This window comes from Pelophylax lessonae, assembly GCF_965119305.1.
Source record: "Pelophylax lessonae genome assembly, chromosome: 4".
Lineage (NCBI taxonomy): Eukaryota > Metazoa > Chordata > Amphibia > Anura > Ranidae > Pelophylax > Pelophylax lessonae.
In genome coordinates, this window is record NC_138771.1 from 276,150,020 (window position 1) to 276,172,846 (window position 22,827).

Consider the following 22,827-nt stretch of genomic DNA (forward strand, 5'->3'; position numbering starts at 1 on the left):
ATGTTGAGATCCGGTGGTCACCCCAGTTCAGCCTACGAGCGCGTGCAGGCCATAGCTCCGCGCTGGGTCGGCCGCGACAAAGTCCCATTAAAAGGACTGAACCCGCGAGTTAAACGTCTCGCTGAAACGCCAAAGACCATGAGTCACGGCGTCCGTATCGGTCGACAGCCCTCCCGCCCCGGTGGAGAGGGGTACTGTCAGGAGTTGGTGCCCGCCTGGTTCCGGTATGGTGAGTAGTATGTTCCCCCTTTTTCCCTGACGGGTTTTGTGGTGAACGCGGGCCCCTCTCTGTATGGTAAGAAAGAGTTCTTTCTATCCTATAACATGTCACAAATCCTCCTACTTTGAGTGTGATTTTATGTGTGCAAAAAGCCAGGAGGCTTGGTTTGGGAGCTAACAATCTATTGTATACATGTTTTAAAGATGTAATCTGTGGCATTCTGGGAATCTTATGGGTTAAGTATAAGCTACCTACCAGTCAGAAGCCACGGACATGTAGACTGCCTTCCAAATCAGATCTCCAGCTATTAGCAGGCCTCCCGAACGGCCATGCGGTCCGCCAGGGCCGGTACCGCCAACCACGCCATATCCCCATGCAGAGAGAGTGTTGTGTGCCTGCAGCACACCGCTAGTCAGCACAGGCCGCCGCCATTTTTTTTTTGCTGGATCGCACGAGCCGCCATTTTGGCGTAGCCTCGTGTCTCCAGCATGGGGGCGGCCATGTTTGAGGTGATCCTACACCTCGTGGAGCTTGGGGGAGGCGCCGGAAGGCGTGCAGAGGGGCGGAGCCGCCTCCCTTCTTCCTGGGCAGCCAGCCAAAAGACTTCCTGTTTGTCAAGACAGCGCTGTAAGCTGTTGCAGTTTAACTCTGAGCATCAAGTGGTGAGCCTGGGGGTCTATCTCTCTCTCTCTCGATCGATAGGGATCCCTAGCAGGTAACACTAAGGGGTTTTTTGTGGCGCTGGGGGTCAGAAAAAAAAAAAAAAAAAAAGTTTTTTTCTTTTTGAATTATATTATCCAGGAAGTAACTGGAGTTATCATGGACCCTGCCACACATATTCCCCCACCTGTTTCCCTCGAGGGGGCCTCGGGACCCGCCGGTGCACAGAGTATAGAGTCATTTACAGCAATTTTGGAGTCTATGGTGGCTCGGGTGGAGGCGGCCTGTCAGGGACGGGGGTCAAGGAAGCGACCCCCGCCTACCCCTATACCATCTGACACCTCTGACTCAGATTCAGAGATGGTCACGGCAGTTGCAGGTTCCTCTGCAAGGGCTGTTATCCCAGGTAAAGCCCCCTCAGACAGTGAGGAGGACGCTTCTTCTCCTGCTATAATTCAGGAAGAAGCATTGGTGGACGCACTAGTTGTGGCAGTGCAAGAAACCTTAAAACTTGAGGCTTTACCGGCAGAGGCAACTGAAACAGAGAGGCCTTTCGGTACTAATAAGCCCATCAAGATGGCGAAGGCTTTTCCGGTACCTAAATGTTTTGGTAATCAGATTAAAGGAGAATGGGAGCATTCTAAACGTACCTTTACTATTTCCAAGCGTATTGCTAGACGCTATCCGTTTGAGGAATCCATCATTAAGAAATGGACGGTACCACCAGTCGTGGATCCGCCTATTTCCAGGCTGAATAAAGCCACGGTTATTCCAGTGGAGGACACTTCGTCCTTTAAGGATCCGGTGGATCGAAAGATAGAAGCAGAGTCCCGCACTATCTTTTCTCTGATAGGGTCAGCATTTAGACCAGTAATTGTTATTGGTCTAGTTTCCCAGACACTTACGGAATGGGCGAAAATGGTACGCCAAGATCTTAGGGGAAAAGATATTCCCCAGGAGACATCTGATTTGATGGAACAGATCATACAAGGGCTACGGTTTATCTGTGACGCAGCCTTGGACACAACTCCCTTATTAGGGCATGCATCTAAGTTAGCAGTGATCCTCAGACGTGTGCTGTGGTTAAAATGCTGGTCAGCTGACCTAGGTTCCAAAAAGACCTTGACCAATCTCCCTTTTCAGGGGAATCGTCTATTTGGGGCCAACCTAGATGAAATCATTAAGGATGCCACTGGGGGCAAGAGCACTTTCTTGCCACAGGCTGCAAAAGCTAAGGGACCTCGCAACAAGCGAGGACCTTTCTTTACCGCCCATAAAGGGCGCCCGGCTGGTACTAGCGGGAAAGGCAAGACTCCTCCAGGAGGATTCAAGAAGGGCTGGTCGGACAAGCAGAGGACCAACCCAGCCAAACCCGAAGCAAAGGAGTACACAGCCTGAAGGTGCGCCCCCACCCGGTTTCAGGGTGGGGGGACGTTTTCACCGGTATTCAGGACATCAGATCGAGCATCAACCACTACTACCGGTGCGATTCTTCCCTTCCAACATTTAAGTACCACAGGAAGCTGTAGTTACCGTTCCCTGAATAGATCTTTTCCTTTACCCTTTCCTAAGATTAGTCCCGATACCACACAGGAATCGGATCTGGTTGACCAGATAGGCCAAGCAGCCTCTAGTCGGGTGACTTCGGTCCCTGAGGTTCAACCAGAAAAGATCACCCTTCCTGATAACTATCAGGTATCTGATAAATGTGTGGAAACAGAAAACGACCAGACTTCCGCGGATGGTCGGGGCCAGATAGCTCTAGGGACGCCTGGTTCAGATCCAATCAGCGCCAGTGGTCCTAGAAATTCTAGGCTGGCCTCCCCAAGCCGGCCTGGCCGACTTGGACATGCTAGTCGCAGACGTTCCGTGGGAACTTCGTCTCAGGGAGTGTCTGTGGTCTCAAGGACCAAGTTACCTTCGTGCTTTACAGTCGCTGGTTTTAATGGCCTGGCCATTGAGACCCAAGTACTGAAGGACAGAGGTTTGTCTACTTCAGTCATTTCTACCCTTATTAAAGCAAGGAAAGCGACTTCCAGCAAAGTCTATTATCACACATGGAAGACTTATATTGCGTGGTGCGAATCTTTAGGATTTCCTCCACGTACCTATTCGGTGTCTCGAATATTGGCCTTTTTGCAACAAGGGGTTGAGCAGAAGCTAGCCTTGAGCACCATCAAGGGTCAAGTTTCAGCATTAGCAATCTTCTTTCAGAAGCCGTTAGCTACCAAATCCTTGGTGCGGAATTTCATCCAGGGGGTGCGGCACCTGGCTCCTCCAGTCCGCGCGCCCTTACCGCCCTGGGATCTTAATTTGGTTTTGTCGGTTCTACAGAAACCTCCTTTTGAAAACATCAGGGAGATTCCCTTGCTTACTTTATCCCAGAAGGTGGCCTTCTTGGTGGCTATTACTTCTGCTCGCAGGGTGTCAGAACTGGCTGCATTATCATGCCAGTCCCCATACCTAGTGATTCATAGGGATAAGGTAGTACTTCATCCTAAGCCATCTTTTCTTCCTAAGGTGGTTTCAGATTTTCATCTGAATGAAGATATTGTACTACCTTCCTTGTGTCCTCAGCCCAAGCATCATCGGGAACATGCGTTGCATTCCTTAGATGTGGTTCGGGCAATCAGGGTATACCTGAAAGCTACGGAATCATTCCGTAAGACGGATTCACTTTTTGTGATCACGGATGGCCCCAGAAAGGGTTTGCCTGCATCTGCCGCAACCATTGCCAAATGGATTAGACAAACGGTGGTACAGGCTTATTCTATTAAGGGTCAGAGTCCTCCGTTCCCTGTTAGGGTGCACTCCACTCGAGCGCTCAGTACTTCCTGGGCCTTTCGCCATCAGGCGTCAGTGGTCCAGGTATGTAAGGCGGCCACCTGGTCGTCGGTACATACCTTTACAAAATTCTATAAAATTGATGTGACGGCATCGGCGGATGCCTCATTTGGCCGCAAGGTTTTGCAGGCCGCAATTTGAGGAGACCGGTGGTCTACCTCGAGGGTTTTTTTCTGTTTGAAAATTTTTTTGTTGAGTCTCATCATTAAGGATGAGCATTGTAAACTTCTAGTTGGCACCGGTTGGGCCTTCTAGATTGGGATTTGATTTCCATTTTCCCACCCCTCAGTTGTGATACTGCTCTGGGACGTCCCGAAGGTGGTGTATCACCGAGGACTACGTCTGTCGATGAGCGCTAGAGAAAAATGGATTTTTGTAAAATCTTACCGTAAAATCCTTTTCTCTTAGCTCATCGACAGACGTAGTCCCCGCCCCTCTGTTTTGGAGTTGGGTTGGGTTAAATTCTCTAAGCACTGCTTTTTCACATAACTGATTTGCTGAGGCAGAGAGAGAGAGGATATACCCTCTGGGACTGCCCCTAGGGTGTGGCCAGAGTTTTTTTAATTTCCTGTCTAGTCCTGCTCCTGCGGAGGTAACATAACCCGAAGGTGGTGTATCACCGAGGACTACGTCTGTCGATGAGCTAAGAGAAAAGGATTTTACGGTAAGATTTTACAAAAATCCATTTTTCCTGTTCATGAACAGATAGAATGGCCAGTTTATGAAAAGATTTTCACCCCCTTTGAAATTCATTGCCAAGCTCTTTCTAGTGGAAAAAGATTTCACTAAAAAGTGGTCTGTTCCGCTAGTAGATATTGTCCTGTCTCAGTCTTAAACAAATATCTCATTGTACTACTTGAAGATATTCCTTTATTCGAAGATTCTGCAGATAGAAAATTTGTGATGCTTCTAAAGTCTCTTTACATTTGCAACTCCAGCTCTCCAACCAGCTTTTGCTGCAGTTTTTGTCTGTCAGACCACAGCTAACTGGACTAGGGAAATGAAAAACAAACCCGATCCTGTATACCAAGACCGTACTTTAACTGAGCAATTAAAGCAATTCTCTTCTGCCCTGCTCTTTTTTGTGGTTGCACTATAACAAGTAATGACACACATTTCCCCAATGACACTCATTTTCATTCACATGCACAGAATCCTGTGGCTCAAAGCCTGGTTAACTGAAGCTGCCTGTATAAGACGCCTCACATGAATGCCTTTTGAAGAAGGACGCATTTCTTTGGTGAGGCACTTGAAAATTTATCAAAGGTGTCGCAGGTGGAAGGGTTCTTCTTCCTTGGCAGAAAGTTTTAAAATCAAATTTCTCAGTGTCTACCTTCTCAAAATACAGGGCACATCAAGGCTGTACCCAGGCTTCAACATCAAGCCTAATGCAGCCAATCCTTGTGTCACAAGACTTGGCCAGTGACACAGCTCTTTCCAGTGAAGGGGCACCCTCTCTCCTAAAAGTTTGTTATAGTCTGCCTATCTGCATATTCACATTGATCCACCTCATAATTTTTTTCTATGCTTTGCAGTAGGAGACAATCACTTTCTATGCATCACACTGCTTTTTGGCCTAGCCTCTGCCTCCAGAGTATTCACAAAGGTCCTGGTACCTCTTCTTGCCCTTCTAAGAACTAAGGGCATCAAGGTTACAGGATATCTAGACAACTTCCTTATGAATAAATTTTCACCCTTCCACCTATCTGCAAATTTCCATAGGACAATTTAGATGCTGCTGGCTTTTGGTTGGGTGGTCAACTTTAAAGATCTGCTCCCCCCACCTTCTTTTTGTCTGGAATACATCGGCCTGTTTGTAGACACAGCCAAAGTCTACTTTCCGGAGAAGAAACTGCTTTCTCTGAGACCCACACATTGGAATTAAGATCAAGAGACTTGCCTCTGTTAGATTCTTCTTAAAGTTCTGGTTTTCGTGATTGCCTCTTTGAGGCTGTTCCATTCAAGACCTCTCCAACACAAAACAACAGTGGCATGAAATAAGCATGCTCCTTCTTGTGGCCCACCCATGCTCCTGTCCAGGTAGTTCCCTAGCTTGGTGGATCTCAAACCAAGCTTGGACAATGGGGAAGTTGTTCATTCTATATTACTGAAAAGTAATACGACAGATACCAGTCTTTAAGACTGGGGAGGAGTGCTCAAATATCTCACAGTTCAGGGAACATAATCATCAGTGGAAGCCAAGCTTGCCATCAACCTCCTTAAGCTTAAAGTCATAAAGATGGCTCTGCACCACTGGGCTCCTCTTTCTGCAAGGATCCTATCAAGGTGCAATCAGACAATACCACAGATATGGCCTACATCAATCACTAAGGGGGAACCAGGGCGCTCTGGACCTCAGACCGGGGCGAAGGTTCATCTTCCAACGTCCCTAAGCACACAGCCAAGATAACAAAGGAGTGGCTATGGAAAAGCTATGTGAATGTCCTTGCGTGGCCCAGACTTGAACCTGATTGAACATTAGAGATATCTGAAAATTACTGTGCACCAAGGCTCCCTATCCAACCTGATGGAGCTTGCGAGGTTCTGTAAAGAAGGACAGAAACTGCCCAAAAATCGGTGTGCCCAGTTTGTAGTATAATACTCAAAAAGACTTGAGCCTGTAAATGATGCCAAAGGTGCTTCAACAAACTGTTGAGCAAAGGCTGTAAATACTTATGTACATGTGTTTTTTTTTTTTTTTTTTTTAATACATTTGCAAAGATTTCAAATAAACTTCTTTCACATAGTTATTAGGGGGAATTGTTTGTAGAGTTTTGAGGAAACTAATGAATTTAATCCATTTTAGAATAAGCCAGTAACATAACTAAATGTGGAAAAAGTGAAGCGCTGTGAATTCTTTCCGGATGCACTGTATCTCTGTTTTGTGGCCAGGACCATGGAACCTCTAGCACCTGCGTTGGATGCTTTGAAAATACCCTGGTCATAGTTCAGACTAATCTTTGCCTTCCCTCCAATGCCTCCTTGGCTGACCCACAAAATAAAGCAATAGAAGAAACTTCTGATTCCCTTTACACTAAACTGACTCAGAAGAACCTGCTACACAGACATATTTCAGACTGCTGGGAGATGACTCCTAGCATCTTACCAACATGTCAGAACTGCTGTCTCTGAGACCTCTATTCCATCCTGCTTCCCTGGCTTTAACAGCATTGATGTGGAAGCCCAGGTCTTACAGGACAGAGGGGTGTCTGGATCTAGCATTCCTACCTTGCTGAAAGCAAGAAAAGCCACTTCTAGAAAGATCTACTATCATACCTGTAAATCCTTCTTTGTCTGGTTTGAACACAGGCACTTCAGTCCCTGAGAACAATCTGTGTCTCCCATTCTGGCCTTCCTACAATCAGAACTTGACCAGAATCTGGCCTTAAAATGGCTGTAAAGGTTGTTTTGTTTTTTCAATAGTAAACATGTCATACTTACCTGCTCTGTTCAATAGTTTTGCACAGAGTGGCCCCAATCCGCCTGTTCTGGGGTCCCCATCTGGCGATCTTTGCTCCTCTTCTCCGAGTGCTGCCAAATCAAGCTGCTTTTTTATGGGGGCACTCCTGTCAACTTGTTCCCGACCCAGGCTGTGTGCATCTATAGGCCTAACATATTGGCTCAGCCCTGCTGCCTCCACACAGGCTTTACTTAACAGCAGCTGGGAGCCAATGGCTCCCACTGCTGCCGAGTCTCCTGTGAGAGAGAGAGGGAAGAAGAGCTACTGCAGACAGACATAGCGCTGGATCGAGATTGGGTTCAGGTAAGTGTTTAAAGGAGAACTGGAGGGAGAATCTTTTGAAAGGTTTTTTGCCTTAATGCAGAATTCATTTACAACCACTTAAAGCACTCTGAAAGGACTGGTTTTGACCTCAAAAACTTCTGGTCTTAATTTCCCTGTCAAAACCTTTATTAACGTGTATTGTGGATCAGACCTCCCTTGAGGCTCCCTGTGCTTCACTGCAACCTTGGTCTGGTTCTCTCTGGCCTACAGAAACCACTCTTTGAACCCATCAGGAAGCTCCCCTTAAATGATCTCTCCTGCAGACCTTGGTAGCTATCACGTCTTGTCAGATCTGTCTCTGAGCCAGAAGCTCTCTTTTGTAAGGAGCCATTCCTCATGTGAAGACAAAAACAAGGTAGTCTTTTTCCCTAAGGCCATCTTTTCTTTCCCAGGTGGTATCAGTTATCCAACTCAATAAAAACCTAGTCCTTCCATCAATGTTCCTTGCTTCAAAGCACTCAAAACTTAGGACTTGTAGAGTGGGGTAGTGGTATTGGGGGGGGGGGGGGATTCACAGGAATCACTCCTGTGAATCACTGCACAGGTGTGACTCGTTTCAGCACGAGATGCACTTTAAAATCAAGTTGGAAAATAACCTGTTCATAATACTTTACATCATCCACATTGTTTGATAAAATATATTTGTATGCAAGATATTTAAATAGCACTGCATGGGAGATAAAGGGGTAGCCTAATGATTTTTTTGGATATAATCTTGCATATTTATAGGGCCTGAGTTGTAGGCTAGTACCTTCAAGGTGACTAGACAATAGCATGTTTGTGAAGACACGTCCCCTTGTAATTGATCACTCTATGGCCACCCTAAATCCATGTGGGCTTTAAGGCAGGGGTGTCCAACTCAATTTCATCATGGGTCACGTCAGCATTATAGTCGGTTGTATCTGTAAAACTAGATGTCCAAAGCCCCCCCCCCCCCCCCATCCCCTTTACATCTGAAGTCAAGAGGGGATTCTCCCTAACATTACAGTACACCCCCCTTACTATATGCTGCTGCTGGGAAGAAGCTGTAGACGGCGCTGGGAAGTTGAAAGTGTGGGGTCTGGAGGAGGACCAGATGAGTGCTGTAGTCAGCTGCCGGAATCTGCTGAATACTGAGACAATGGGGGGGAAGAGATTAAGGGAGTGCTGTGGCTGCACAGAGGGGTGCAGGATCTGGCAGAGAAGTCCTGTCCTCTCTGCTGCCGACTGCTGAGGTGGGGGGCAGAGTCGAGTCTCTCCGCAGCTCCCTGAAAAAGAGCAACATCAGGCTGGGGAGTTCTGTCCTCCTCTCTGCTGTTGACTGCTTAGACAAGGTGGGGGGTGTAGACATTGGGGGGAGCTGCAGGAGAGGTGTGGGGGCCACATGAAATGGCCTGGAGGCCTGGATTTGGCCCATGGGCCTTGTGTTTAACACATACGCTTTAAGGCACCTTTAATTTCACAGGCAATACTGTTTCTTCCACTAGGAATCTGCAAAACTGAAGTCTGAAGTACAGATCTGCAATGGCAAGTTACAGGGCTCTATAGAAGAAAAACAGAAATTAGAGCAGGAGCATCAGGCAGAGCTGAAGAAAATTCAGGCATCATTTGATGAAGAGAAGAAAAGACATCAGAAGGATTTACAGGTTGCCTCCACTCAGCTAACTGAGAAAGTGAGTTGTGGTTGTTGTTTTTCACAACAGCACATGCACAGTTCTTACATACAGCCTTGCGCTCAGCATCATTGTGTGCTTACAGTTTTGCAAATTGTGGTTTTGTGTAGTGCACTTAGCATTGCTGAATGTGTCAGGGCTGTAGAAATATGTAAAATCAATAAATTAAAATCTGAAATTCCTATCCCCAGTTTAAAGCTGAACTTTGAGCCCAACATAATTTTTATTGTATTCATAGCAACATAGGTATAAATCTACTTGTGTGCACTAAATGTCTTTGAAATTAGCACTGTGCTTTACATAGTTTGGGCAGAGAAGAGACGGAACCCAGCAGGTCCACCACACTACAAGAGGGTGTATACAAGACTATTCACTCTGCAGAAGAAGAGTGCAGCAGTGACTGGTCTTTATTACAGGAAGTTCAAAATATACATTGCACACCAAGATTCAAGTAAGAATATGCATGCTGCCTGCATATCGGCAGTATTTGCTTATTCTAGAGTCCAGTTTTAAAATAAATATAATAGTGATTCACTTGAGAAACGTTAATTTTTTACTGGTAGTCTGTTACCTCAGCAAATATGCCCTGGCCAGCCACCAGGGGAATGATATTCTGGGATGGATACTCCCATCTGATCCCTGCTCTTCAAAAGAAAGGCTGGTGCAAGGTGTGACTGCTGATGTGAAAATATCTGCCCAAAAAAAAAAATCAGCTGTCAAGTCATGTAACTGTCCTACCATGTCTATGGCTGACTTTGCATTGACCATAGACATGGGATGACCATCACTTATAACCATGGACAACAGTCTTATGTTTGTGGTACAGTCAGTTACAGCAGACCCAAGGCTGTTTCAAGCAGCAGGTTTAAAAATGTGGTCCATTTATGATTCCCCTAAGAATACCCCCCCCCCCCCAGCTATGCTAGGATCCCCTTCCTTCTCCTTAAACACAAACATGAACAGTCTAGCTTTAGGCCCCTTTTACACTAATCTGTCATGTTTCTCCCGAAGTGCAGGGCAGTGTACCCGCAATTTTCTTGCGGGTAAGCTGCGCTTTGCCATAGACTTATATTATGTCCCGTGGCTTTGGTGTGCTTTCTGAAAGGGCACCAAAAGCCCTGCATACATCCTCTGACTGTGTATGTATAAAGTAGATACCGGCAACCAAAATTGTTTTGTTTTTGCTGGCTTAGTAATTATATTCTTTAGGTTGAAATTTTTGGTTTGCCTTCCTCTGGATCAACCCTGGGTATATTATGTATATAGGATTGTATGATTATTTTAAATTTATTTTTATTTATTTTTTTACCTTTTATTGATCAAACTAGATGATGGACTTGTGTCTTTTTTGAACAAGACTAGCTATGTAACTAAGAAATAGATGCTTGAAAACTCAACAATACATACATTTTATTTTTAGACCCAAATCGAGGGAAAACTACAGCTGCAGATTACCTCTCTGACTTCAGAACTCACTGCTGGGAAGAGTAAAATGTCTGATTTACAGAAGGCCAATGATGACCTTCAAGAAAAAGTGGAAAGCTTTCAGTCTGACATGTATGGAAAGGAGTCTGAAGTCTCAGCAATTCGCCAAGATCTAAAAGTAGGACTTTCAGACAGATTGATTTTTTTTTTAACATGTAATATATAGACACTTACACATACCACTGGTAACAGCAAAACAAGATGCTTGAAGTTTCTGTTTTCTGGTGTCTTCCCATTTTTTTCAAATTTGCTTCTTTACAAAGCCTCACAAAAAGCTGCTGGAAAACAAAAATCATACTGATACATATACAAGTATTTGTCATATTGTTCAGTGTTGATTGTACTTGTCTTCTTTTACATTTCACATAAGCCAGGTATAATGATATAGATATAAGTCGTAATGCACTAAGCTGGATAGCTGTGTGTTTAGCCGTAACTTTAAACTTTATTCTATATTTTAGTCTTTAGAGGAAAAACTTGTACTAGCTCAGGAGGAGCTAAAGTCCAACAGAAATGAAATTAGCGGCCAAAATAAACAGGTCAAAGAGCTAAGTGCACTGAAGACCACCATGGAGCAGGACATATTGACGAAGACAAAGCAGCTGAAGGAGCAGGGACAAACCCTGCAGGAGTTACAAGCACAGAAGGTATTTGTCAAAATGTATTTATGTTTTGTGCATTGGTTTAAAGTGTTTAGTACAGTAAGAGAACAAATTAATACTGACTCAGTTTCCGAAAATGGCTCCAGTTTCTTGAGGCTACCTGTGAAGGATATCTGCCAAGTTAGAGAAAAGTTGAAGGATAAAACCCAATGTCATAGCTAGGTCCTTTGGAAAACAATGCTTAAAACTGAATTCCAGGCAGATTTAAATGGTACAAATAAAAGCAATTCTATATTCATTAATACATTCCTAAATGTTTTTTTTTAAATGCAAGTATTGTCAGTTCCTTAATTTGACTTGGTTTCAGAGTCCTGCACCAGGAATTGGGGGAGAGAGAGAGAGAGACTGCATTTCATCTCTGTATTTATCAATTTGTATTGCAATGTATTTATTTATCAATTTGCTGAGAGTTCAGCTTTAAAGGATTAAATGCAGCATGTCCGGTATTACACTGAGTTTTAAAATATCTGGATATAATCAGTTGACCCCCTTACCTACTTCCCTTGCCAATAATGGGCAACTAATATGCAGTCAAGGACCTAACACCTTTAAAAATGTTGTGACTCTTCAAGGAAAAGAAGCAGTGGCTGTGTGAAAAGTACATATTTTATTTGATTTTTTTCATGTGTAATGATTTTTGGAGGCATGGATACTACCTTACGGGTTGGTCATTAACAACGGGCAGGAGAATTTCTAAAGCTGTACACACACACACACACACACATATGTGTAGCGTGTGTATGGTTAAGAGAGGCACCGATCTAGCGTGTTTCAGTTTAATTGCCAGTAATTGCATTGACGTTGACGGAATGAATTTATGGTGTAACACATGTGAATGGATGCATCTAGTTGTAGAATTAAAATATATTTGTCTACATGTCCTCTTTATCTTAATCTTTTTTTGTGCACACAAATTAGTTGCCTCCTGTATACCTTTGAGAAAATAAAACTATCAACCATTCCATTTCATCACAGGACACATAATATGAAGTACCCATACAAGAAAAATGTCATTAAAGGGTAACTCGACTTTCGTTGAAAACCAAAAAATATATATAGTGTATACAATTGCGACACAAGTCATATTGTAATTGAATGTGATTAAAAATGGCCTTTCCTTTTCAATCTGCAGTGCTGAAATTTCCTGTAAAATGCAATGCAATATGGCATTCTGGAGGACTTCTACACTCATGTGTACAGAACGCCCCCTAGAAACAACATTTCCTGCTTGTGTTATTGGCTCACCAATTTTCCCAGAAGTCTACACTAAGATACAGCCAGGTACCCAGCTTTTCGAGTGCCTGACCAAGCTGACCAGCGGATGCCGACGGATCGCCTCACGCTGCCGGATTGGGCCAAAAATTGAAGCTGCGACTGAAGGAGCTGGCTGTCTGAGTGACTGACCAAGCTGTCCGGGCAACTGACCAGGCTGTCGGATCTCCTAACCAAGCTGTTGATCAAGCTGACAGCGGACTTGCGACCGGATCGGACCCCAAATTTAGGCCGCGGCTTTGCTACCTACTCGCTGCTGGCTGTCCGAGGTGCTGTTTGAGCTATTGACTGGGGTGATAGAGCAGCAGATGGGCGCCCGCCCTTCCCCCCCTCAGGGTGTGGACATATGTCCTGCCTGGCCCCCCCCCCTTGAACCTGGGGGTGCCGTGGGGGCATTGTTGTGTGCGTCTGCCTGCGCGTCTGCATTACGGCGGGCCCCCTCTTCCCATTTATAGGGGGCCTATGTCCTTTGTGGTGGGCGACCCTTAGGTCTAATAGGGGTCCTTTTTTGGAACTTTAGCCGGCCTCTTCTTGCGGGACTGTGGTCGGCGACCTCCCCTGCTTGTTGTTATGTTCTCAGGGTGAGCTTAGCATATAGCAACTACTGGGTCTGCGTCCACGTACTTCAGGTGTTCTGCGGTGAGGATGATTCCTTTATTACTGCACATGCAAGGGCGCTGGTGGATGCACTGATTGTATCGGTGCAGAAAATTTTTAACATGGGGCCTGGTCCACCCGGGGATGGCAGATCCACTAAAAGCGGCAAAGGTGCTCCCTTTTCCCGCCTACTGTGACAAAATTGTCACGAGTCAGTGGAGTTCCTACTTTTTGGCCTCTATTGATATCGAGGACACATATCTGCATACCTGTTTACGCTGGACACCAGTGTTTTCTTCGTTTCGCTGTTGGAGAGGAACATTATCAATTTCTGGAGTTACCCTTTGGTCTCGCCTCTGCCCCCAGGGTCTTCAGCAATGTGTTCGATCCGGTATAGGCATTACTGTGACAGCGGGGGATTGCGGTACTAGGGTACCTGGACGATCTCCTCTTAAGAGCAGACCCCCACTCACCTCTGGCGGGTGATCTGTCAATCACTGTACGGACTCTGTAAGAGTTTGGTTAGATCATCAATTTCAGAAAATCTGCTCTGGTCCCAGCCTCTAAAATGGTTTATCTGGGACTGACTCTGGATTCAGCCTCGGCAAGGGTGTTTCTTCCCCCTGAAAAGCTGCAGAAGTTGCAGAGGGTGATTTGGTTGCTGTTATCCAGCACTCTGTCCTCATTGCGGACTTGCATGCATGCTCTAGGCCTGATGTTGTCTACCTTTGAGGCGGTTCAGTTTGCTCAGTTCTACATGAGGCCTCTCATGTAAGGCCAAGGGGTATTCTTGTCAAGTGGAACAAGGATTCAAAATATTTGGACAATCTGATTCGGTTAAGTCAGAACAAAAGAAGTGCTCTTCTGTGGTGGCTCCGTTCCTTGGCCCTGCGTCAGGGCAAGTCCTTCCTTCCATTTTATTGGACCATGGTAACCACGGATGCCAGCCTGTCCAGCTGTGGGGGGGTACTTGGAAAGCTGTGTGTCCAGGGGACCTGGACTCTGAAAGAGTCCAGACTTCCCATCAATATTCTGGAACTCAGAGTGATAAAGCTTTGCTTGAGTCACTGGACAAATCGTCATCTGCCGAGCCTTCTTTGCAGAATAGAGGCGGAAGGGATTCTGGTCATTCTGGTGGCTCCAGACTGGTCTCGCCGGTCTTGGTACGCAGATCTGGTAAGTTTGGATGCCGATGCTACTTGAAGACTTCCTCTCAGGGAAGATGCGTTGTCTCAAGGGCTGACTTTCCATCCTGCTTTACGGTCGCTGGCGTTAAAAGCCAGGTGTTGAAGGATAGTGGTCTTTCTAACTCAGTGATTCCTACACTGTTGAAGGCTAGAAAAACTACCTCCAGGAAGATTTATCATTGTACATCTTATGGTGTGAATTGATTAGGGTGCATCCACGCTCCTTTTCAGTGGCTAGGATATTGGCTTTCCTCCAAAGAGGGGTTGAGCAGCGGTTGGCCTCAGGTGCTATTAAAGGCCAGGTGTCTGCTTTTTTTTTTTTAACGCCCTTTAGCTACGCATTCTTCGATTCGTACTTTTATCCAGGGAGTTCGTCATGTGGCTCCTCTGATTCGGTCCCCGTTACCTCCGTGGGATCTTAACTTGATATTCTCTGTTCTTCAAAAACCTCCCTTTGAAAACTTGGGGAGATTCCTCTGCTTACACTGTCACAGAAGGTAGCCTTTTTGGTGGCTATTACCTCTGCCCGCAGAGTGTCTGAAATGGCGATGCTGCCCTGCCATTCTCCTTTTTTGGTGGTCCACAGAGATTAAGTGGTACTTCAACCTATTCAGTCGTTTCTTCCTAAGGTGGTTTCTGATTTCCATTGAATGAAGACATTGTTGCTGCCTCCACTCTGTCCTAAGCCCAAGCATCCCAAGGAAATTGCCTTGCATTCTTTGGCTTTGGTTCGGGCAATTGGGGTTCGCCTTGTGGTTACTGAGTCTTTCAGGAAATCGGACTTTGTCCTTACAGGAAGGACCTCAGACCATATCCAGATGGATCAGGCAGACGGTGGTACAGGCGTATTCATTTAAGGGTCAGGTTCCACCTTTCCCTGTGAAGGCGCATTCTGCTAGGGCACTGAGTGCCTCTTGGGCCTTTCTCCATCAGGCAGCACTAATACAGGTTTGCAAGGCGGCACCTTGGGCGTCTGTGCACATGTTCACAAAATTCTACAAGTAGATGTGTTGGCAGGCTGCTGTTTAAGCGAGCAATTTTTCTCTTTGAGGGTGTATGTTGTTTCTAGGTGAGCTCCAGTTGTTCCTGGTTAAGCTCCATGTTACCTGGTTGGCTAAGTTTAGCCTTTGGGGAATTACATTCTTTCTCTGCATTGTTTTCCCACCCCTCATGCAAATACTGCTTTGGGACATCCCAATGGTTAAGAAAAAAATGGAGCTGCGTCTGTCAATGAACAATAGAGAAAACTGGATTTTTAAGTTACCATAAAATTATTTTCTCTGACGTTCATTGATGGACGCAGCACCCACCCCTCTATTTCTGAGTGGGTTGGGTTTTTTTTTTCTTCAGTCAGTGCTTGCAACAAAACTGAATCCATAGCAGAGCGAGTGGGTGTATGCCTTCAGGGACTGTCCGATAGGCGCTGTAAAGTTTTTTCCTGCCTAGTGTTCTACTCCTGTAGGGGGCAGCATAACCAATGGTTAAGAAGGATATGGAGCTGCGTCTGTCAATGAACTTCAGAGAAAAGGATTTAACGGTAAGTCAAAAATTCAGTTTTGCTGAGATAATCCCAATAGGAAATCACATCTAAAGGGATGCAGACCCTGCAATTTTCCTCATTAGGACATTGCAAGTGCAGCAGCTGATTGGTAATTATGAAACCACCCCCATTAGATGGTACACATTTAACCCCTTGATCACTTACTGTGTTAAACCCTTCCATGCCAGTGTCATTATTACAGTAACAGTGCATATTTTTAGCACTTATTACTGTAGTAATGTCACTGGTCCCCCCAAAAGTGTCAAAAAGGTCAGTCAGGGGGTCTGATCTGTCCGCCGCAATGTTGCAGTCCCGCAAAAAATCGCAGATCGCCGCCATTACTACTAAAAAAAAAAAAACTAAAAATGACATAAATCTTTTCCGTAGTTAGTAGACGCGATAACTTTTGCGCAAACCAATCAAAATACGCTTATTGCGATTTTTTTTTTTTTTTTTTACCGAAAATATGTAGCAGAAAACAAATTGGCCTAAAATGTTAAATTTTGATCTTTAAATTTTTTTTTGGGACTGTTATATAGCAGAATGTGAAAAATATATATATATATATATTTTTTTTTTTTTCAGAATTGCCGCTCTTTTTTTGTTTAAAGCGCAAAAAATAAAAATCGCACAGGGGATCAAATACAACCAAAAGAAAGCTTTATTTGTGGGGGGAAAAAAAGGACATCAATTTTATTTGGGTACAGCTTTGCACAATTGCGCAATTGTCCGTTAAAGTAACTCAGTGCCTAATCGCAAAATATGGCCTGGTCATTAAGGGGGCAAATCCTTCCGGTCCAGAAGTGGTTAAATAAATATAACTTTCTTTTCTGTAGCTCCAGACACATTGAGACCTATGACCTTTAATACTTAAGGGATACTAAGAAAATCAACTCCTGCGTACAATATTCTGCATATGTTTTCCATATGGAGTGGAAAAATACCACTTATTGCCTAGAATTGATCTTCAAACTAAAAGTCATATGTTAGAAGCACTAGATGTGAACAAAGCCTTAGATGTTCGATATTATAAGAAAAATATGAGATGTATGCAGAGATGTTGAATTTTTTTAAAGCCCAGATGCACCTTTTATTTCGTTTTAAACTTAATTTATGAGATAATGTAGGTTTAAAGCTCTTTTTTTTCATGAAGGTAAACTGTGAGGCACAATAGTAATCTGAACTGACTGTGACACCATCTGTGTCCGTACTCACACATTGCAGCATGCTGTTGCTTCATTTAGGTTTTCTTGAACACTTTGGATCCTAATCAAATTACAGCACATAGCAAACATACGTAACATATGTAAAAAAAAAAAAAAAAGCACAAGATACAGAAAATATTAGTGTTATTGTGCTCAGCACCTCAGCAACTATGTGAGGCGGCCCCGTGAGGATGGCTGAAGCCACTGCCTCCCGTGTGGGCATCTGCCTTCCCCTCCACTGCCCTGGGTGGGCGGATCTGCTTGGACTCGCGTCCTGGTGGCGGGGCGCCCTCAAAATTTAGGCCACGGCTTGCGGCCTACTAGGCCATGTGGCCAAGTTGGGTGCCGCTGTTGGGGAGTAGCCTCAGTGGGTGTTAGGCATCTCCATTGGAAAGGACAGGCATAATATGAGTTGGGGTTGTTCTCTATGAACTGTTGGGCAAAAAGATTTGTTTGGTCCACGATGCCTTGAAGGAACTCGTTAGGGAAAAATACATTTAAAAAATCAATTAGAGAAAAATTTTCAGTGTTGACCTGCAAACCTGGCTGTGTTGTGAGGGGGGGGGGGATTGTAGATGACCCTGAGCTAGAAGGCAGCACAATGGGTTTGCTAAGGCATCCGGAAGATGCGTTTGGGCTCTAATTCTTTGGGGCTGGTGTGAAATTCCAGTGCTTGTACTAGGCCTTTCCTCCTGGGGTCTAGCGCTGTTGGCGTTTGCCGATTGGCTTTTGGGATGAATGGCGCTGCTGGTGTCTGCCTGGTTTTCAGAGCATCTTCTCTTAGGACGGACTGCTTTCTCCTCCGATTCGGTCCCTGATGTGAAGCCTTCAAAGGGTTCAAATTCTGAGCCGGATTCGGAACTGGAATCGGGACAGTGCGAGCTCCCTGCTGCTGTCATCCGTCAGGGTTAGAAATTGATATGCCTCTTCAGCAGTGAAAACTTTTTTGGACTTAGACATGGTGGCTGTATGAAGGGTGACAGGTACTCGGGTACTCTGATGGGCAGGTGACAGGTACTCGGGTACTGATGAGCAGGCGGTAAGTACTCGGGTACTTTGATAGGTAGGCGGGAGGTATTCTGATGAGCAGGTGGAAGGTACTCGGGTACTTTGATAGGCAGGTGGCAGGTACTTTGATGAGCAGGTGGAAGGTACTTGGGTACTTTGATAGGCAGGTGGCAGGTACTCCGGTACTCTGATAGGCTGGTGACAGGTACTCGGGTACTCTAATGGGCATGTGACAGGTACTCGGGTACACTGATTGGCAGGTGACAGGTACTCTGATGGGCTCACAGATAGGTACTAAGATCAGCTGGTGACAGGTCCTCTTTATTTGGTGCGGCAATCAGGGCACAGTAGTATGCACAGTAAAGTGGTAACTCACTGTTTCCAGATCTCCTCCTCACACTGGATCGGTGTGTGAGGAGGAGAACCTAGTAACAGTGAGTTACCCCATCTTTGTTGACATTTGTGACCGGTTGTGATTGGACACAGCCGGTCACGTGGTAAAGAACCAATTTTATTGGCTCTTTACCTTGATCGGGGATGGGCTCTGTCCAAGGGAGGAGCCTCGTCCCTGATCGCCACGCGGCGCGCCCCCAGGGGCGTGCATTGTGGCAAGAATGAGCGGCTAGCACTGGAGCCTTTCGTGATCGGCTGTGATTGGACACAGGCGATCACGTGGTAAAGAGCCAATTTCATTGGCTCTTTACACTGATCGGGGATGGGCTGTGTCTGAGCGACATGCCTCATCCCTAATCGTCGCGCGCAGTAGCGGCGAGAATGGGTGGACGTCATATGACACCCGCCGGGATCGACGGGAGTGTTCCTGTCGGCGTCATATTACTATGCGCCGGTAGGGAACTGGTTAAAATAAAATACAGCTTCAAAGTCACAATTCCAACAGTGATCACATGAGTAGCGTCAAACCTGCCCACCGCTTGGTACCCCTACGCGTTACGCCACATCCATCATGGCTTCTACTGGAGGAGACTGTCTCCTCCAATAGAAGCCATGATGGATGTGGCTTAACACATGAGGTACCAAGCGGTGGGCAGGTTTGACGCTACTCATGTGATCACTGTTGGAATTGTGACTTTTAAGCTGTATTTTAAAGTCTGGGTGGGGGGGGTGTCTTGGGCATGGATTGTGCTCAGGAGGTTTGGGGGCTTTGGAAGGAGTCCAACCTGCCGATCAATACCCTGGAAATTTGGGCGATCATGCTTTGTCTGACCCAATAGACAGTTCGTTTGCAGGGGTGCCCAGTAAGGATTTAATCGAACAATGCCATGGCTGTGGCAAATGTCAATCATGGTTTGTTCCAGCCATCTGTGCTGTGCATATTCCAGGAGTAGAAAATTGGCAGACGGACTACCTCAGTCAGCAGACCTTGGATCAGTGAGAATGGTCTCTCCACCAGGAGGTGTTTCATCGACTGTGTCTCTGGTGGGGGACTCCCGATGTGAACTAGTTGGGCTCTCATCTAAACAGGAAGGTGCAGAGGTTTGTAGCAAGGTCTTGGGATCCTCTGGCTGACGCCACAGACGCCCTGGTGGCTCCTTGGGGCCAGTATCGTCTGATGTACGCATCTCCCCTGATAACTCTTCTGCCAAGACTCCTGCGAAGAATCGAGGCAGAAGGGATTCCAGTCATCCTAGTGGCTCCAGACTGGCCTGGCAGGTCCTGGTATTCAGACCTAGGGCGACTGGTCGCTGATGTGGCTTGGAGACTTCCTCTCAGAGAAGATCTGTTTGCTCAAGGACCGATCTTCCATCATGCTTTACAGTCGCTGGCTTTAACAGTCTGGAAGGTGTACATTGCTTTGTGTGAGTCTCAGGGGGGTCTTCCCCTGTTCCTTTTTGGTGTCTCGTGTTTTGGAGTTTCTCCAAAGAGGCGTCGATCAGCGTTTGGCCTTGGGTACCATCAAAGGCCAGATTTCGGCCCTGGCAATTTTCTTTCAGCGCCCGTTTGCCACGAATTCCTTGGTTCACACCTTTGTTCAGGGGGTCTGCCACCTGGCTCCCCTGGTGAGATCTCTGGTACCCACGTGGGACCTCAATTTGGTGCTGTCGGTTCTTCAGAAACCGCCTTTTGAAAATATTTGTGAGGTCTCTCTGCTTACTCTGTCACAGTAGGTAACCTTCTTGGTGGCTATTACTTATGCACGCATAGTGTCGGAGTTGGCTGCGTTGTCTCGTCCTTTACCCTATCTGGTGGTTCACAGAGACAAAATGGTGCTTTGTCCCTGCCAGTCGTTCCTTCCTAAAGTCATCTCTGGTTTCCATTTAAATTAAGACTGTGTGTTGCCTTTCTTGTGTCCTAAGCCCAAGCATCCTAAAGAGATTGCCTTACATTCTTTGGATGTGGTACGGGCAATCAGGGTATACCTGGCAGCGACTGAATCGTTCCGAAAAAACTGGATTCTCTTTTTGTCCTTACGGATGGACCACGTAAGGGGCTGGCCGTGTCTGCTGCAACCATTTCGAGATGGATCAGACAGACAGTGGTGCAGGCCTATTCCATTAAGGGTTAGGATCCTCCTTTCCCTGTTAAGGTGCATTCTACTAGGTCGCTTAGTGTTTCTTGGGCCTTCCGTCATTAGGCGTCGGTAATGCAGGTTTGCAAGGCGGCCACCTGGTCATCCGTGCACACTTTTTCAAAATTTTAGAAGGTCGATGTGTTGGCATCTATAGATATTTCTTTTGGCCGCAAGGTTTTGCAGGCCGCTGTTGGAGAGGATTAGTCCTCTTTGAGGGTGAGCTCCATTTGTTCCAGGTTGAGCTCCTGTTTTACCTGGTTGGCTATGTTTAGCCTTTTTGGGAAGTGTGTTTTCTTGCTGTGTTGACACTGCTTTGAGATGTCCCAGGGTTCAAGAAGATCTGGAGCTGTGTCCGTCAATGAATGAAAGAGAAAACTAGATTTTTGTCTTACCGTAAAATCCTTTTCTCTGATGTTCATGGACAGACTCAGAACCCACCCCTCTATTGAGTTGGTTTTATGTTCTTCTGACACTGCTTTTTACAAAACTGAAGACTATAGCAGGAAGTGGGAGTATACCCCCTGGGACTGCCCTATAGGGGTAGTGTCCTACTCCTGTAGGGGGCAGCATAAACCAAGGGTCAAGAAGATCTGCAGCTGTGTCTGTCAATGAACATTAGAGAAAAGGATTTTAGGGTAAGGCAAAAATCCAGTTGTTTGTCTTACTGTAAAATCCTTTTCTCTGATGTTCATTGACGGACACAGCACCCATCCCTCTATTGAGTAGGAGGCAATGGCAGGGTTTTTTTTAAAAAAAAAAAAAAAAAAGCTTAGCAAGATAAATAATTTTTATAAAGCTTATCCTATCAGGATAAAGGCAAGGGACTTCCAAATCTGTAGTCTAGATTGCTTTTGAGTCACTGTGGGGTTGTAAAGGCTAAAGTTTTTTCAGTTTTTATTTCTTGATCTGCTCCCCCAGTCCCCTTCAGAGCCCAATCTTTATCCAGTGCTGTACCCAAGAGCAGCAGCGTGGTTCTTTCTCTCCTAACAGGACTTGGAGGCAGCGGGAGTCCTGTGTATGTGTGTGTGTGTATATGTATATATATATATATATATATATATGTGTGTGTGTGTGTGAGTGTGTGTATGTTTATATGTATGTACAGTGCCTCACGAAAGTATTCGGCCCCCTTGAACTTTGCGACCTTTTGCCACATTTCAGGCTTCAAACATAAAGATATAAAACTGTAATTTTTTGTGAAGAATCAACAAGTGGGACACAATCATGAAGTTGAACGAAATTTATTGGATATTTCAAACTTTTTTAACAAATAAAAAACTGGAAAATTGGGCGTGCAAAATTATTCAGCCCCTTTACTTTCAGTGCAGCAAACTCTCTCCAGAAGTTCAGTGAGGATCTCTGAATGATCCAATGTTGACCTAAATGACTAATGATGATAAATAGAATCCACCTGTGTGTAATCAAGTCTCCGTATAAATGCACCTGCACTGTGATAGTCTCAGAGGTCCGTTTAAAGCGCAGAGAGCATCATGAAGAACAAGAAACACACCAGGCAGGTCCGAGATACTGTTGTGGAGAAGTTTAAAGCTGGATTTGGATAAGAAAAGATTTCCCAAGCTTTAAACATCCCAAGCGGCACTGTGCAAGTGATAATATTGAAATGGAAGGAGTATCAGACCACTGCAAATCTACGAAGACCTGGCCGTCCCTCTAAACTTTCAGCTTATACAAGGAAAAGACTGATCAGAGATGCAGCCAAGAGGCCCATGATCACTCTGGATGAACTGCAGAGATCTACAGCTGAGGTGGGAGACTCTGTCCATAGGACAACAATCAGTCGAATACTGCACAAATCTGGCCTTTATGGAAGAGTGGCAAGAAGAAAGCTATTTCTTAAAGATATCCATAAAAAGTTTTGTTTAAAGTTTGCCACAAGCCACCTGGGAGACACACCAAACGTGGAAGAAGGTGCTCGGGTCAGATGAAACCAAAATTGAACTTTTTGGCAACAATGCAAAACGTTATGTTTGGCGTAAAAGCAACACAGCTCATCACCCTGAACACACCATCCCCACTGTCAAACATGGTGGTGGCAGCATCATGGTTTGGGCCTGCTTTTCTTCAGCAGGGACAGGGAAGATGGTTAAAATTGATGGGAAGATGGATGGAGCCAAATACAGGACCATTCTGGAAGAGAACCTGATGGAGTCTGCAAAAGAC

General features: G+C 45.5%; 1 protein-coding gene across 3 annotated transcripts in view; it reads left to right on the forward strand.

Annotated features, from left to right (window-relative positions):
• The window catches only part of EEA1 (early endosome antigen 1), a 221,613-nt gene that overhangs the window by 177,104 nt on the left and 21,682 nt on the right, over positions 1 to 22,827 (forward strand). For all 3 annotated transcript variants that reach the window (XM_082254237.1, XM_082254238.1, XM_082254239.1), the window contains 3 exons: positions 8,975 to 9,160; positions 10,581 to 10,763; positions 11,107 to 11,292. In XM_082254237.1, coding sequence (XP_082110363.1) covers positions 8,975 to 9,160; positions 10,581 to 10,763; positions 11,107 to 11,292 — 555 coding nt within the window. The remainder of the gene's footprint in view (positions 1 to 8,974; positions 9,161 to 10,580; positions 10,764 to 11,106; positions 11,293 to 22,827) is intronic.